This window comes from Cygnus olor, chromosome 12 (assembly GCF_009769625.2).
Source record: "Cygnus olor isolate bCygOlo1 chromosome 12, bCygOlo1.pri.v2, whole genome shotgun sequence".
Lineage (NCBI taxonomy): Eukaryota > Metazoa > Chordata > Aves > Anseriformes > Anatidae > Cygnus > Cygnus olor.
Genome location: NC_049180.1, coordinates 20,245,246 through 20,259,809, shown reverse-complemented (window position 1 = coordinate 20,259,809; position 14,564 = coordinate 20,245,246). Strand labels below are relative to the sequence as shown.

Below are 14,564 nucleotides of genomic sequence, written 5' to 3'. Positions count from 1 at the left end.
CATCCCTCCCGCCACACTGCATATTGCTCCCCTGACAATTTACCAGTGCACGTTTACCTCATCTTGCAGTACCCTTCCTGGGTGCAATTCCCAGGAAAGTCTGGAGGAGAGCCTCATGTGGTCTTGGGCAATTCCCAAGCTGAGAACCAAGAGGAGATGCTGACCTGAGACCTAGAAACTGACAGCCTTGGGCAGATGATCCTACTGTTCTGTAGGAGACAAACCATGCAGGAGAGATATTTCTATGAACTACCATTAGATAATTGCAGCATTCTCTGCAACTTAGCATCTAACAAAACCATAGTACTACCTATGCATTTTCATCCTTTCCATTCACCATTGCTCCTGTTTCCCAAGACCAGCTCACAATTACAGCCTCCACTCAATAATTTGGGGCCGTTTCCTTCAATACAATCACAGCTACCACTAACTTTCAAGGGCAATGTTACAGTAGCAGTAAGAGAGAATTAGCACTTTCTTTTCTCTCAAAGTTCCTCCGATGTCCCCAGCTTTCAGACCAAGGTGAGGTTTTGATACATAGTTATGACAAACCTTGCAGGAGGAAGATAATCATATGCCACCTGGGTTAGCACAGAATTCAATTTCTTTTCCAGCATGCTTTACACCAGTCTATAGCTATTAAATGGAGACAGTTTCAAGCCAGAGAATGCACAGTAATGCACAGCTGAATTGTTTTCCTGCCATTCCCAAGAGCCTGCAAGCCCCAGGCTCCTGTGCCAGGAGCACGTACTATCTTCAGTAAGCAGCATCATGTGTTACTCTGGGGGTCTTCTTCCCCTGGATCCCTCCCCCCATCTTTCAGGTAATGTTCAGGTTCAAAGCAGCTTGCAGAAGCATCTTATTTCATGTCAGCTCATCTGCTGCACAAACTTCAGCCCACTTGTAAAACACACTAACCCTTTTTCTCCTGTCTCTTCAGGCAGAGCTGCCTACTTGCTTCTGCCCACCCAACAAAAATCCATCTCCCAGCTGATTCATGACTTGAGATAATCTATGAGAATAGGATTCTCAGGCAAAGAAATAGGGATAAAACTTCCTGTTTTTATTTTATTTTTTATAGGGACAGTTATTTTCCTTCAATAAATATTTTCCTTTAAAGAATTGCCCTTAAAAAAAATCCACTGTTCTTCCCCAAAGTGGTTTTTACTCTATAGCAACTAGTGCATAATTTCTTTAAAGCTACCCTAGAAAGCACAGAGACATAAGTATCTACACATAGAGCAATGTTTTAAGAATATTTTGTTTGTGGCTGTGTGAGAAAGGGACAAGAAAATAAATAATACAGTAGGTTAGCCCTCTTGGAAAGTATGGAATCGCTGGTGTGCAGCTGCATTCAGACCTGGAAAGCTCCAAGCCAAGATCTCCACACACTGAACAGACCACTTTCACAGAAATAAAGCAAGTTGACCTTTGAGGAGAGTGGAAAGAAGTTATCATATTAGCAGGATTAACATCTAAATTAGAGAAATGATTTAGAAAGAGGCCAGTTATGTGAAGAATTTTAAATATGTTTAGCAAATAGTTTTCCAACACGGCCCAAAGAACAAGGAATAGATATTGACTAGAAAGTTCTATTTTAGCTTAAACTAAAAGTTAGCGTTCATAACTGTGACACTATTACAGTTATTTTATTGAAGTTAAAAGTAATAAAGTGTAATTCTCATTTATAAGGAGTCAGTTTAAAAATGACTATTAAAAAAAAAAACAACAAAACATGGGCCTTCAACTAAGCACAGAAGTAACAGAAGAACTAGTACTGAAGTCCCAGGAAGAGGTCCTCCCTGCCTCCCCCCCAGGGTTTTGAATTCTAAATGTAAGGACAAGTACCAAAATGTGTCCTGACACTTCCTCCACTGTTAGAAACGCTTTTGATAGTGGGCAAATATAAAACTCCTTTGTCTAGGACATGTAGTACTCTGAAAAATGAAAACTTCTCTGAACCGGCAAACTTGTTGAGCTAACATTTACACTTGATCACAGACTTATAACCATTCGTTGCAAGGAAAAACAAAACAGCAGCACCAAATAACTCACTTACCATTAGTTACAGTAGGCATTTTTATTACATCAGAGCTTTAACATTTATCAGAATACTGGGTCAGGTAGAAGGGAAAGGGAGAATAACTTAAAAAAGCAGCCTCGGTGGAAACTAGCATTTAGAAAAGTTAACCATCAGCAGAGTAGGAGCTTCCAGAAATACAAATGTTCTAGCATCTACACAATCTACAGGACATGGTGAACTCTAGTAGTCTCACAGATGTTTTCAGTGTTGTTGAACAGTCCTTCAAAGCAAACATCATAAGAAAAACAAGCAACCATTTTTACATCTATTTCCCTTTTCTTCAGAAACATGACTTTCCAGAAATGGTCTTACTATGAATTCTCAGATGTTACAAAGATTAAGGACAACACTTCCTATGAAACTGTAGATTAAAAGGCACACACCATTCAGAATTGAAATTTGCACAAGTGACTAATTGTCAAAGAATATGCTGAAATCCCAAAGTTTAAGTAATCGTTTTCTTTAAACATAAGCTTCTTTCCTACTGATCACTTCTTGCTATTAAGTACAACAATCCAGACACACTGATTCAAGAAGTTCCCAACATATTTGTCATCAGCATGTGTTGGGGAAGGATTCCCCATATACTTGTCATACTTATTATCCCCTCTAGTCATTTGCAACTGAACAAGGAAAATCTAACTAGCCCAACATGAAAATTTTATCTTTAGTATCCAAAAATGATGCTTTCATTGGTAAGCCAGTAGTGGTAAATAAATAAAGTGATAGTTACTATATTCTTTGCACCCAACTCTCACGCTACTAGTGGTCACAGTCTGAAAAACCTTAGCTGACCATAATTAAAAGAAAAATAGGAATATACATAAAACCAGCTGTCTTAGACAGCATTTTTATTAAAAATGGATACACAGAGACATAGCAGCATTTACAATAAAGAGTTTTTAAAAAGGCATCAGGTTGTAAGCCAACCATTGGAAAAAAAGGCTTTGAAATGTAGTCTTCCACAGTACATTTTGCCCATGTGTCAATAGGGAACAGTATAACTGCCAATTATCCAAAGGACAAACAGGCACAGACACAGTACCTTATCTAAATTTCAAGCCCTTTTTCTGAATAGTTGGTCACATCAAGCATCACCCTCCATAGCAGCATTTGGAGCACTCTTCGGTGTGCTTTTAAGTGGCTGGTGTACTTGATCCATTTCTTTAAAATATTTTAACGTTCAATAAAAATATTTCAAATAGAAAAAAAATCTTCTGTCATGAAAAAGACAAGGTTTCCTTTTCAAATTCCATAAAAGCTTATGAACTTCACTGGCAGCCTTTCCATAATGGAGCAGAAGTTAGAACCAGCAGAACAGGCACTTCAGCAAAATTGTCTGTCAACAGTTTGTATAGTCACATCTGCTTCAGTCCGGCAGACTGTTTCTTACTACTTTGTGGTGGTGTAAGGACCCCAGTGGGGAAAGGTGAAGTCCTATTTTGCTCAGCCAATATGGCTTGTTTTGCTTGAGCTTTGTCCTGAAAGCACAGAAAAAGGGAGAAAAAAATCTTTACTTTGCTATATCAATGCAACAGATTAATGTAATTCGGTGTTTTATAACTTCATATATTAGCAATCTGGAAATGCATATATACTAGTAACTGATAAAAACATGCAATACACAATAGCCAGTGAATGAGCCCCAAGAGATTAATATTAACTTTTGGAATCTGATGGTCAGCATTATAGTATTTGTATTTTCAAGACGGCTAAATTTAGAAGCCACTGAACAGTGAGAGGTTTAACTTCTACTACAATTAAATAACCTAAATATGAGAAAAAGCCTGATTGTTTAGATTAAGTAGATTAAAAGGCACGATTGTTGGACACGATTTTGATCCTTTGCAAGTTTCTCAAATTAAGAACCACTATTGCTCAACTTCTTCTCAACCACCGTCACATAGCAGCCCCACAAGATCAGTCTCAAATGATCAGTCTTTATTTTCATTTTTTCATCAGATAAGGTTTTATTTCCTGTTTCTCCTATAGAGAAAGATCTAATGCACGATATTTGAAGTACCCCAATGGGCAGAAATATGCTTCCCATTTCTAGGGTAATTATTTGTCCTTTGAGATGAGGCTGAAATCATGATCACCTTTTTGTACTAAACACTACAAGTCAGGTCTCTTCACCTGTAATTTTGCAGCCAGAGTACCACCTTATGTCTTTTACCATCTGCACACACACAGTCTCAATCTGATAATGCTTCACTTGAACTTACTGTATGTTCTAACCAAAGAAGAAACAAGATTTAGGAGATTTTAAGACAGTTTGTCTTCATCGTGCACATACGTACCAGCAAATCCAAGCTGTTTATGTGCGTCTGTATATTGTGCAAGTCTTCAGGAGCTATACCTCTAAAGTGTTTGAGTTTGGAGCTTCCTACTTCCCGTATAGCCATAGCAAATGGAACCATCCATTTTACGCATTCCTCTATCTCACACCATTCATAACCTGGAAGACAAGACACATGCTTATCTGCCTGAATTAAGGCTTATATTTGAAAATAAATTAGACTGTCTGTAAATGCCAGCGTTACATACCTGAAACTTTCTGCATCAACTCAGATGAAGAGAAGTGGTACAAAGCAGAAGCTGCAAGTACACCATATGTATATTCCAAGCAGCCAATATCCAGCACACAGAGATCCAAGAGCTACAAGACGACAGATGTTTAATAAGTCTATTGCAAAACAACTTTTTTCAGATGAAAAAGCATTTGAAGGATGAAATCAGCCTTACCTCTGCTATTTGTACAAATATTTGTTGTGGATATTGTCGCAACAATACCTCATAAAGCTCATTTAAATATGCAACTTGCATGTAAATGTTTAGCCATGATACAACTGTCAGTGGATTTAAGTTCCAATTAAGAGCCTGAAACAGTAGACATACACAAGACTTCAGTATTAGTAAAGAACTCATAACTTAGACCATGCAACTTTATTTACTCTACATAGAAAGCTGTGATTCCAGCTGGTCAAGGCATCTTTGGAACATGCCCATCTAACCCTCTCCCATACATCCTCCTATTGACAGGGTTGATGAACAATTACTTCTGTTAAATATTCATATATTGGTGGATACTTTAAATCACTTGTTACCTAGAAGACACTATTTTTGAATTAGAAATTGAATCTCTTACCAGCACTTAGGATTAACTGAGGCTCTCTGCTTTTAGTTGATTATGCTATGCCTTTTTAAAAACCTAAAGCAGAACTAATTCCACTTCGAAATATTACCTTCATAATGATCAATTCCATACTGAGGATTTCATCTTCTGTACAAGCTCCATCTGTAACATAGGCAAACTGGTGCAACTTTGGTGGATAAATTTCCTGAGAGATAGGAGATCAAGCATTCAATATGAGGAATAGTTTGTAACTAGTCCCATGGGTTAAAAAGCAGAACAACCCACTGCCACTTCAGCATTTCAAGACAGATGGGGAAAAAAAAGAACCAACCTCCCCATCCTAACTCATTGTTCTCCTTTGCCTTTAATATACATAGACTTATTTTTTAACCTTTCTGCCCCTAGTCTTCATCTTTCACTTCTGATGGATCAGTACAGCACTCATTGTTTGACTATAGCATCACTGAGGTGGTATCATACATAATTGACATTGAGATTTATTATTTTTAAATACACCCTTTTATCCTTTGTGTTGTGTAGCTCTAATGGTCATAGACACTTGTATACCTACCAGGGTGTACAACCTTATAAAAACTGTTAGACTAATGACCTCAGGTCTTGCAAGTTGCAGACCAATACCAATTACCAATAGAAGTTCCAGTGGACGGTTAAAGGCAGTAGCTGTATCAATGCAACCACTACCCTTATTAGATTTTCCACATTAAGGTTACTGCTAACACAGAAGCTGAGATATATTGCTGGTCCAAGGTTAGCTTCAAAAGATACTGCATGGATTGGAACAGATCACACAACTCCTCAAATCCTACCATTAGAACTGAGCTGCTTTTCAACCCAAGGAGACAGCTTGGCCTAACTGCTCAACAAGTGTAAGGTTCACCTTAGTTCACTAATGAAGTCTAATGGTTTAGAAGCAAAATACTTTGTGCTTAAGAATAGACTGAATATTAATATGCCTCTTAAAAGAGGGAGGGAGAACTTAAAAATTGCTATTTTAGTTGTTCAATTTGTTCCAGTAAACAAGGAATAACTTCGACTATATTATCTGGTAGATACTCCACTGACAGTAGAATTGCAATGAGTGGTCTCTGTACAGAGCAGCCAGCCAAAAAATCATTTAGCAACAACAATTAAAAACATCAGATTTATCCTAACACTGAAGAAACTATTCTTTTAGGATTAAAGATAGATAATGCGATGTTAGCTAGTCTTAACTTTAACCACTTCTAAAATTTAGGAGGAATTTTGAAAATATTTTTTTTTTTTTTGTCTCCCACTCAAATCATAGCATCAAGCTCCATAAAGCTTGCCAAAATGCATCTAGTGTGTAATAAGTCTGCTGTCTATCCATTTACTTTTTTTTTTTTTAAGGTAAAAGCTGGAGATACTTACCTCAAGCTTTGCTGCTATGAATAAAGAAGAGATCCCAATAAGCTGTAATAGTGTTTTTACAACATTTTGTTGCGTTGCCATAAACCGATCAAAGAAATCTTGTGCTAAATAAAAAGTTTCTCTATGAAGCTTGTAGACTTCACAAACCTAGAGAGATATCAGAGGTTAAAAAGGCCAAAAACAGTGTTAGAGTCAAAAGCAGATGCTACAAATGCATTAAAAAAATCCGAGACCTAGACATAAAATTCATATTAGGTTTCTGCTTCACTGATACTGAGAACTAACAAGTTAACTAAGAGGAGAAGCTAAGCAATTTCCTTTGACTCACGAGACAACTGCCACTACAGTAACTCCTCAAAAAAACACAGATTAGAGTGAAAGCCCTTTTAAGAAACGCATGTGTTCTAATAATGTCAGAACTGCAGTTCCTCATATTCACTAACATGCATCACTCCAACACCTTAAAAGAGAAAATTCTCACAACTGCTTTAGAATGAAGAATAGAGACTATGTCAGCAAGTCATTCAAGCAGCAAAAAAAACCACTCCCATACAGACAGTGGGGTTGCAGTACATTCTACAAGCCAGTAACAGATAAAGGCTCCCCAAAGAACTTAGAGCAGCCTACCTAAAGGAGGCCTACAAGAATGCTGGAGAGGGATTATTTATCAGGGAGTGCAGGGGTAATGCACTCAGGGGAGGACAAGGGGTAACGTCCTTAAGCTAAAAGAGGGTAGATTTGAGATTAGATATAGGGAAGAAATTCTTTACTCAGAGGGTGGTGAGGCACTGGAACAGGTTGCCCAGAACAGTTGTTGACCCATCCCTGGAAAAAGTTCAAGGCCAGACAGGATGGGGCTTTGGGCAACCTGGTCTAGTGGAAGGTGTCCCTACCCATGGAAGGGAGGTTGGAACTAGATGGTCTGTACAGTCCCTTCCAAGCCAAACCACTCTATGATTCTATGTTGTGAGATGCATCTGGTCTCTAATGCAACACCCCTTCCTTCTTACAGTAACTTGCATAATCATCTGTGCAGGTTTTCTCTGCAGCATGAACTTAAAAAGCTTACATTGCAGAGCATTAGGGACTAATTGATTATTATACACTGTTAATCTAAATGAGTATCAGAATACATTGTCAGTTCATGCACCATCAACTCAATTCACTGTGTGTATACATAAATATGTTTTGTAATTTGGTGCCATTCATTGATGAACTTAAGATGACAACAAGTGTCTAGTGATAATGGATTATCCAAAGATCATGAACAGTAGTCATGGCAGTTACAGCATACTTCAGCAAAAGCACATTTGAAATACTCACAAGCACAGAAAAACTCACCTCCATTAGCCAGTCTAGAAGAATTGTTCGCATTTTAGGTTGCAGGAGAGGGTGCCTTTGCATATAAAGTTTATCCCTCACATATGTATCCTCTTTGTTTATCATGTTTTTCCATACATCATCTCTGTTGGCCCAGCTAAGACAGAGGAATATGTTTAGTCTCAAGTCATAAGGCAAAAGAAGACAGACAAGCAGTAGCAAAACAGCAGACTTACCCCAGAACTGGTAATGGTGAAGCTCTAGTTGGAGCAACATTTAGATGTATAAAGTGAGAGTAATCAACACCAACTGGATCATCATCTTTATCTGGAGTAGGAATCAGCATATGGGGATCTTTGTTAATGTTATTCCAGGACGGCTATTAAATGAGAGAAAAGATTTTACACTATGACTTTAAAATAATAATTTTAGCTACAAATAGATGATAGACGTTGGAAAGAAACTATGACAGAAACCGTGATTAATTCTTTAAACTGCACAGAATCACAGAGGCTGAAAGGGAATTTTGGAAGTCATCTTGCCCAGTGCTCCTACTGAAGCAGAGCTATCTACAGCAGGTTGCTCAGGAACACATTCAGACACCTTTTGAATATCTCCAAGGAGAAAGACTCCACAGTCTCTCTGTGCAACCTGTTCTAGTGCTCTGGTCACCTACACAGTAGAAAAGAATTTCCTGAAGTTCAGACAGAACCTCCTGCATTTTATTTTGTGCCCATTGCCTCTCGTCTTGGAGACGGGCTCTTTTCAGTGGTGCCCAGAGACATCTTATTGTATGTTCCCTTAGGTATTTATATACATTGACAAAATCCTCCCTGAGCCTTCTGTTCTCCAGGCAGAAGGGTCCCATCTCTCTCAGCCTTTAGGAGAGATGTTCCAGTCCCTTAATCATCTTAGGGAGCCTTCACTGGACTCTCACCAGTACTCATCTGGTTATGAGTCTCCCTTGTAACAGGGAGCCCAGAACTGGACACAGGACTCTAGTGGAGCAGAAAGGTGTTGCTCATTTTCACAGCAAAGTTTGCAACTAAATCTGAAGAACATTTATATTGTTTTGCTTTTGAAGGACCATAACTATACTGTGGAAGGATATTTAAGACAGTGTCTTGTATTGTCATGTCACATTTTGCCTTCAGGTGAAGAATAAGCAGATGCAACTTGAAAATCTAATTTCTGATTGTAATTATACAAATACAAGGTCAGAACTTCTGGTAAGCAATACGTAGGCAGAATGCCTGGAGTTCTTGGTTCCCTGTGAAACATCCTTGACAATGAACACAGCAAAACAGTAGTTTATAGAACTTTCCTTTTACTTGTTCTTTGTGTAGTGTTATGTTGTTAAAAAATAAAACACTTCAGTTGATCAAATTGTTTCATGAATAAAGCAAGTACATGTTAAGCAACTGCCACTAAAGCATCAATTCAACCATTTCACATAGAGAATTTTGCCAAGGCCTGCAAACATCAGACATCAGAACCTATCATAGCCTTTTTCTCTGATTTGGACCAGAATGTACATTGAGTTACTTTCCTCCTGGCTAACTTTGTTAAAGAAGCCATGGGTATACACTTTTCACATTTCCCCAGAAAAATACTATTTCTTTTATTTCACTGTAGACTACAAAGCCAGCCCCATGTCACCATGCATAAGCAAGTCAAAACTCAGCATTTCTCTTTAAGTGTAAAAGTCAGCCATCTTGCTGCAGTGATCTATTCTGCAGCAATAAAAGGACAGAAATTCTTAACAATATTCCTAATATACTCCAAAAAAAATTAAAAAAATAAAGAATCTTTAAGATGTCAGCAAGTAAAACGCTCTACCTGAAATTTTGCCCCTCTCAAAGAAGCTTCCACACCTCATTTTTACCCTGTCCTTGCTACAAGTGACATCACTTTCCAACAAAATGGCTACCTCCTAGCACCAGCTTCAGAAACAGAAACCACTGACTTCAGAAACGAAAGCCACAGTTCACTCATAATTATGACTGATTTATACCATGAGATAGATAGGTAGTTTAATCTCTTGGATTTCTCCATTCAAACATAGCATAGCTACATACTACCCAATAGTATGTAGCCCATAGCTACATACTCACCCAATTCCGTAATTCAATTTAGGCGGCATAGAAGGGAAAGAGACAGAATAGAATCTTTATCATAAAAATGTAAGATTTCTTATGAACTGAAATTTGAATAAGTGTCACATTAGCATTGCTTTAAGTTAATTTTTGCCCTCCCTCACAGCTAGACTTTAGACACACTTTGTCCTCCCAGCTGCATGACAAGCCCAGCTGCCAACAGCTTTTGGAGAAGCACTGTCTTATCAGTTAATCAGCAAACCAACAGAAAAGCCATAAATTATAATATTTAAAAGTACCTACTACGCCAGTAATATCTAAAATAAATGGGTTTTGCTCCACAGAGTTCTTTACCAAAGTAGATATCACACATACTACAAGGAAACAACAATGGCAATTGATTTAAGAGAGATTTCACTACTCACAATCTTCTATAAGGAAACAAATCAGGGTTCAAGAGCCTCTTAGATGTTTTGAGAAGGGAAAACAAAGATACTAGATTGCATAGGAGTGGGAAAGGTCTGTTGGTCTCACCCCAAAAAATAGCATCTTAACAGACATCAGTATCAACTACTAGACTGCAGCCTTACTTTGCCCATCAGAAATAGTAAGAGCTATAATTCGAGCCATTTTTCACTCACAGGAAGCATTAGAGGTTGAAGCATAGGGCTTTTCTTTGCCATTAGAAAGGGATTCCAGAAGTATCAAAAAAAGAGGAGAGAAAAGAATAACTCACATAATTAGATTGTTCCCATTCTTTTTGAATAGCATAGGAGATTCTGGTACTTTTAATTTTCAAAATGGTCTGAATATCACCCTGCCCTACATTAGGCCAAAGTCAAGCTCTCAATTTGGATATGGTTAACATTGCTAACATGCTTGTTCAAAGATTTGTGTTTCCACCCCCCCCCCCCCCCCCCCATAGAATCTTTTAAAGAATCTTTTAAGGAGATATTTTTCAAATCAGTTAGATAGAACATTCTGACAACAGTAAGACTGGATTCTGGAAAAATATCTAGTGAGAAACTCATCAAAACTATTTCTGGAAAGTTTGCTCTGTCTCCTAACTCAAAGCATTAGCTAGTTCCATCTCAAGACTTCTTACCACTTCTAGTTTCCATTCTCCACTCTAGATTGGGGAGACCATGTTCTTTGAATCATAATTGCATGGATTACTCTAATCTAGTTAGATGAATTTTGTTTTACACAGAGCCTTGGAAGTGCATGTGTCCACAGAAAGCAGCCAGAATTAATATGAGAATTGCTAGTAGAATTACAGCAGTGCCACTTCTCTGAAATCAAACACAGAATTTATGCAATATTCTGCTGTCACAAACCTGATGATATAGCCACCCTTTCATCACATAAAGGGTAATGGCATCCTAATTAAGAACTCAGGCCTTATGTTCAACAGAAGCAAACTAATGAATTGACTATGAAGATGCCGTCAAGTGGAATGTGACTATGATATTTTGCCTTATGTATAACCTAGTGTCAGTAAACAATTTATTTAATGTAGAAGTCATGTGGTACATGCTGCAGTGGATTTATAGCTACTTGCATTTTAGAATTGTTGTGCCTCAACAGAATAACTACCTCACTGGCTATCATACAAGCCTGCTATACTGCTGCTGGAACCATAAACATATTCTCATTAGTGGCCCATGGCAATTTGTATCAGAGAATAGCTTGTGTCCCACCATAGACTGAAGAGCTGCTGCTGTGCAGCCAAATGTTAGCTTTTTCAAACAGATCTGTAACAATCTGGCTACTTTGTCACAACAAAAAACCTCCTCTATGCAGGGCCTGATACACAGGTATCCATTTTTATCTGTTTTACAGGACCAAAGAGCCAAATTCCCACCAGTATCCTATGCATAACTTGAGAAATTCCTAAATAAATATTTTGGACATCAATTACTTAAATTACCTACATTCTAATATACCAGTTATTCCTGAAAATAACATTTAATAGCAGCACACAAAAACAAAGCAAAAAACCCCCACAAAATTGGAAATCTCTATCTACTTTAAAAGTTGAAGATCGATATATGCAAAATATATTTCAAGTTTCTTTCCACCATTTTCCTGGATTGGGTCCACAATAAGGGTTTTTTTTTTTTTTTTTTTTTTAAACAGTACCTTATTATTACGCAATAAACACATATGAGAAGCCTTTGCTCAGCCCAAACAGAATGAATCTTTCGGTAAAGAACTTTGGTGAAGGACAGACAGCTCTTCCTTGTCAGAAGTGAGAAATTAGTTTAATATACTGCACAAAAGAAAGACAGAAGGGAAGGAGAGATCCCCTCATTAAATGCTCACCATTTGAGCCCTGCTTAATATGTTGACTGATAACTAGTATACACAGTTGCAACAAGCAGAGGCCATTCCAAACAATGATGCCCATCTGTTATGGTAGCACTTTAGTCTTAGAACTTCCAGCTGCCACTTCTGGTTAGATGTGCCACATTATGCATAGCCTTGCGTACCAAATGAGTATGGTCTGTACTCCCTGATCATGACTTTTGCAGCTTAAGTATCACTCTGCATGTGCATTAACTGGCTGAAGTCCCAGCGACAGAGTGAGCAAGCATGTGTGTGTATACACAGGAAGAAAAAAAATGGAATAAAACTACTTCAGAAAGTAGGCTAATCTTGCTCTTTTATTTAGAGCAGGCATCTCAATATACGAGCGCATCATGCTTTCAACACCGTACACCAACATAGCATCCAATATAAATACCAATATCCAGAGCATGTCAGATTTGAAGAATACGAAAAGGGCACTTAAGGGAGTTAGAGGATGCTAGTGGAGTCCATTTTGACTTGGTAACTCAGAACATTCTGTGTCCTATTTGGGAAGACTGGCCCTGGTCACTACTAACCTCCGCTGAGTGGCCTGATTTAAGTCCTTTAGCCACAGCTTAAGTGACTTTCTAAAAGTTATCCACAGAAAAATTAAGCCTACTTCACCACCACAGCAGCATCTGATAGCATAAGCGTCAAGGTTCTAATCATGAACTTCTAGTACTCTGTCAGCCTGATAAAGACACTTGCCAATGGGAACAGAGCTGACTGTGAAAGGAACAAGTGATCTTTCCTCTCTCCCAGGTGATTTGTAAGCATAGACACAGTTGCAAAAAGATCAGTCTGAAACATGACTCAGTTTGTGTGCTAAAATGCCTCATGCTTCGGCCTGCAAGATACGGTACATAAGAAAAGCACCATATACCTGCAGGTCTCTAAATAAGTCAATGTGGAGTCCCATCATGTGGAACTAAATGCATATGAAGGCTTTTGTAAGGTGCACTCCCAGGACAGCTGGGAGTGTTAACGTACGGGTTTAGGCCAATACAGGTCTTGTCTCTTGCAGACTCCAAAGCTGTATGAACTGAAGTGTTTTGTGTTCTTCATCAGCCAGGGTTGGTAGCCCTCTTGGCCACTGCAATACAGCACATGGTAGTTGCATATCTGTGGCATTGTGTTCACAGTATTAACGTACTGCAAAATAACACTAGAGTTAAGTGAGAATGCAGGAGCATGACCTAAGGCCAAATCGGTTACCTGGTTTTCATATTGCTTTTTTCTATTTATTTCCATCTGGGCAATTTCTTCATCAGGATCCTGTAAGAACTACAAAAAGAAATATACAGTATTAGGAGCAGAAACCATGGGACAAACCACCATTTACCGCTGGAACACACACCCAGATCCTTTGGGACCACAGCCCTGTGACAGACCACCCCTCAAGCACCCCGACCACCACATGGTCGCCAGCCACCCAACAAAAGGACGCAGGAGCCCACAGACCAGGGCACGCAGCAGGGCAGGAGCTGGCCTGCGAGGGCCAAGGCGAGCCATGCTTCCTGCCCCGGCCTGCACTCACCGTGGCCACATCAGCTTTCCTCTTGCGGGCTCGCATGGCACCCTCGGCACCCCCTTCCCCCTTGGCGGGGGCCTTCTCCTCCGCGAAGTCGCTGCCAAAAAACAAGAAGTAGAAGGAGCCCGGCCGCGGGGAGCCTCCTCCCAGGTTCGCCTAATGGAGACTTCGGCCTAGGCAGCCCCAGCCCCGCGCGGGCCGGGCGGACTCACCTCTCCCGCCGCATGGTGCCTTGCCTGGGTCGGGCCGGGCCGGGCCGAGGCGAGGCGAGCAGCGGCCCTGCGAGGGGACGGGAGGGAGTCGTGAGGGCAGGGGCCACGAGGGCAGGGGCCGGCAGGGAGCCGCCGCGCAGGCCTCCGCCAGCCGGGCCCCAGCCCCCACAAAGGGCCGCGCAAAGGCCCGGCGGCGGGGCGGGAGGCTGCGGCCGGGCACCCCGGGAGGGCAGCGGGGCGCCCCCGGCTGCTCCTTCCCTGCCTCCGTCCCTCACTCACCCACCCGCGGCGGCCGCCCGGGAGCTCGGCGGCGCCCGCCCGGCGGCGGGGCGCTGGGGCAGGGCGGGAGCGCGGCGCGGGCGGGCTCCGCTGGGCGCCTCCTGCCTCACAGCGCGGCCGCTCCCGTCCCTGCGCACAGCGCGGC

At 40.3% G+C, this 14,564-nt stretch overlaps 1 protein-coding gene across 2 annotated transcripts; it reads right to left on the bottom strand.

The window, feature by feature from the left end:
* Nucleotides 1-2,064: 2,064 nt before the first annotated feature.
* On the bottom strand, nt 2,065-14,455 carry CCNE1 (cyclin E1). 2 transcript variants are annotated; one of them, XM_040570854.1, is made up of 12 exons: nt 14,424-14,455; nt 14,141-14,207; nt 13,935-14,025; nt 13,613-13,681; nt 8,186-8,328; nt 7,971-8,106; nt 6,630-6,776; nt 5,329-5,424; nt 4,829-4,963; nt 4,631-4,742; nt 4,384-4,541; nt 2,065-3,564 (listed from the first exon to the last, which is right to left on the bottom strand). In XM_040570854.1, exons 2-12 carry the CDS (start codon nt 14,152-14,154, stop codon nt 3,442-3,444), a joined length of 1,224 nt encoding a protein of 407 aa, XP_040426788.1. In that variant the 5' UTR covers nt 14,155-14,207; nt 14,424-14,455; the 3' UTR covers nt 2,065-3,441. The 2 variants fall into 2 exon arrangements, with proteins under 2 accessions (XP_040426788.1, XP_040426787.1); XM_040570853.1 differs by lacking the exon at nt 14,424-14,455 and having other exon boundaries at nt 14,141-14,331.
* Nucleotides 14,456-14,564: the final 109 nt, after the last annotated feature.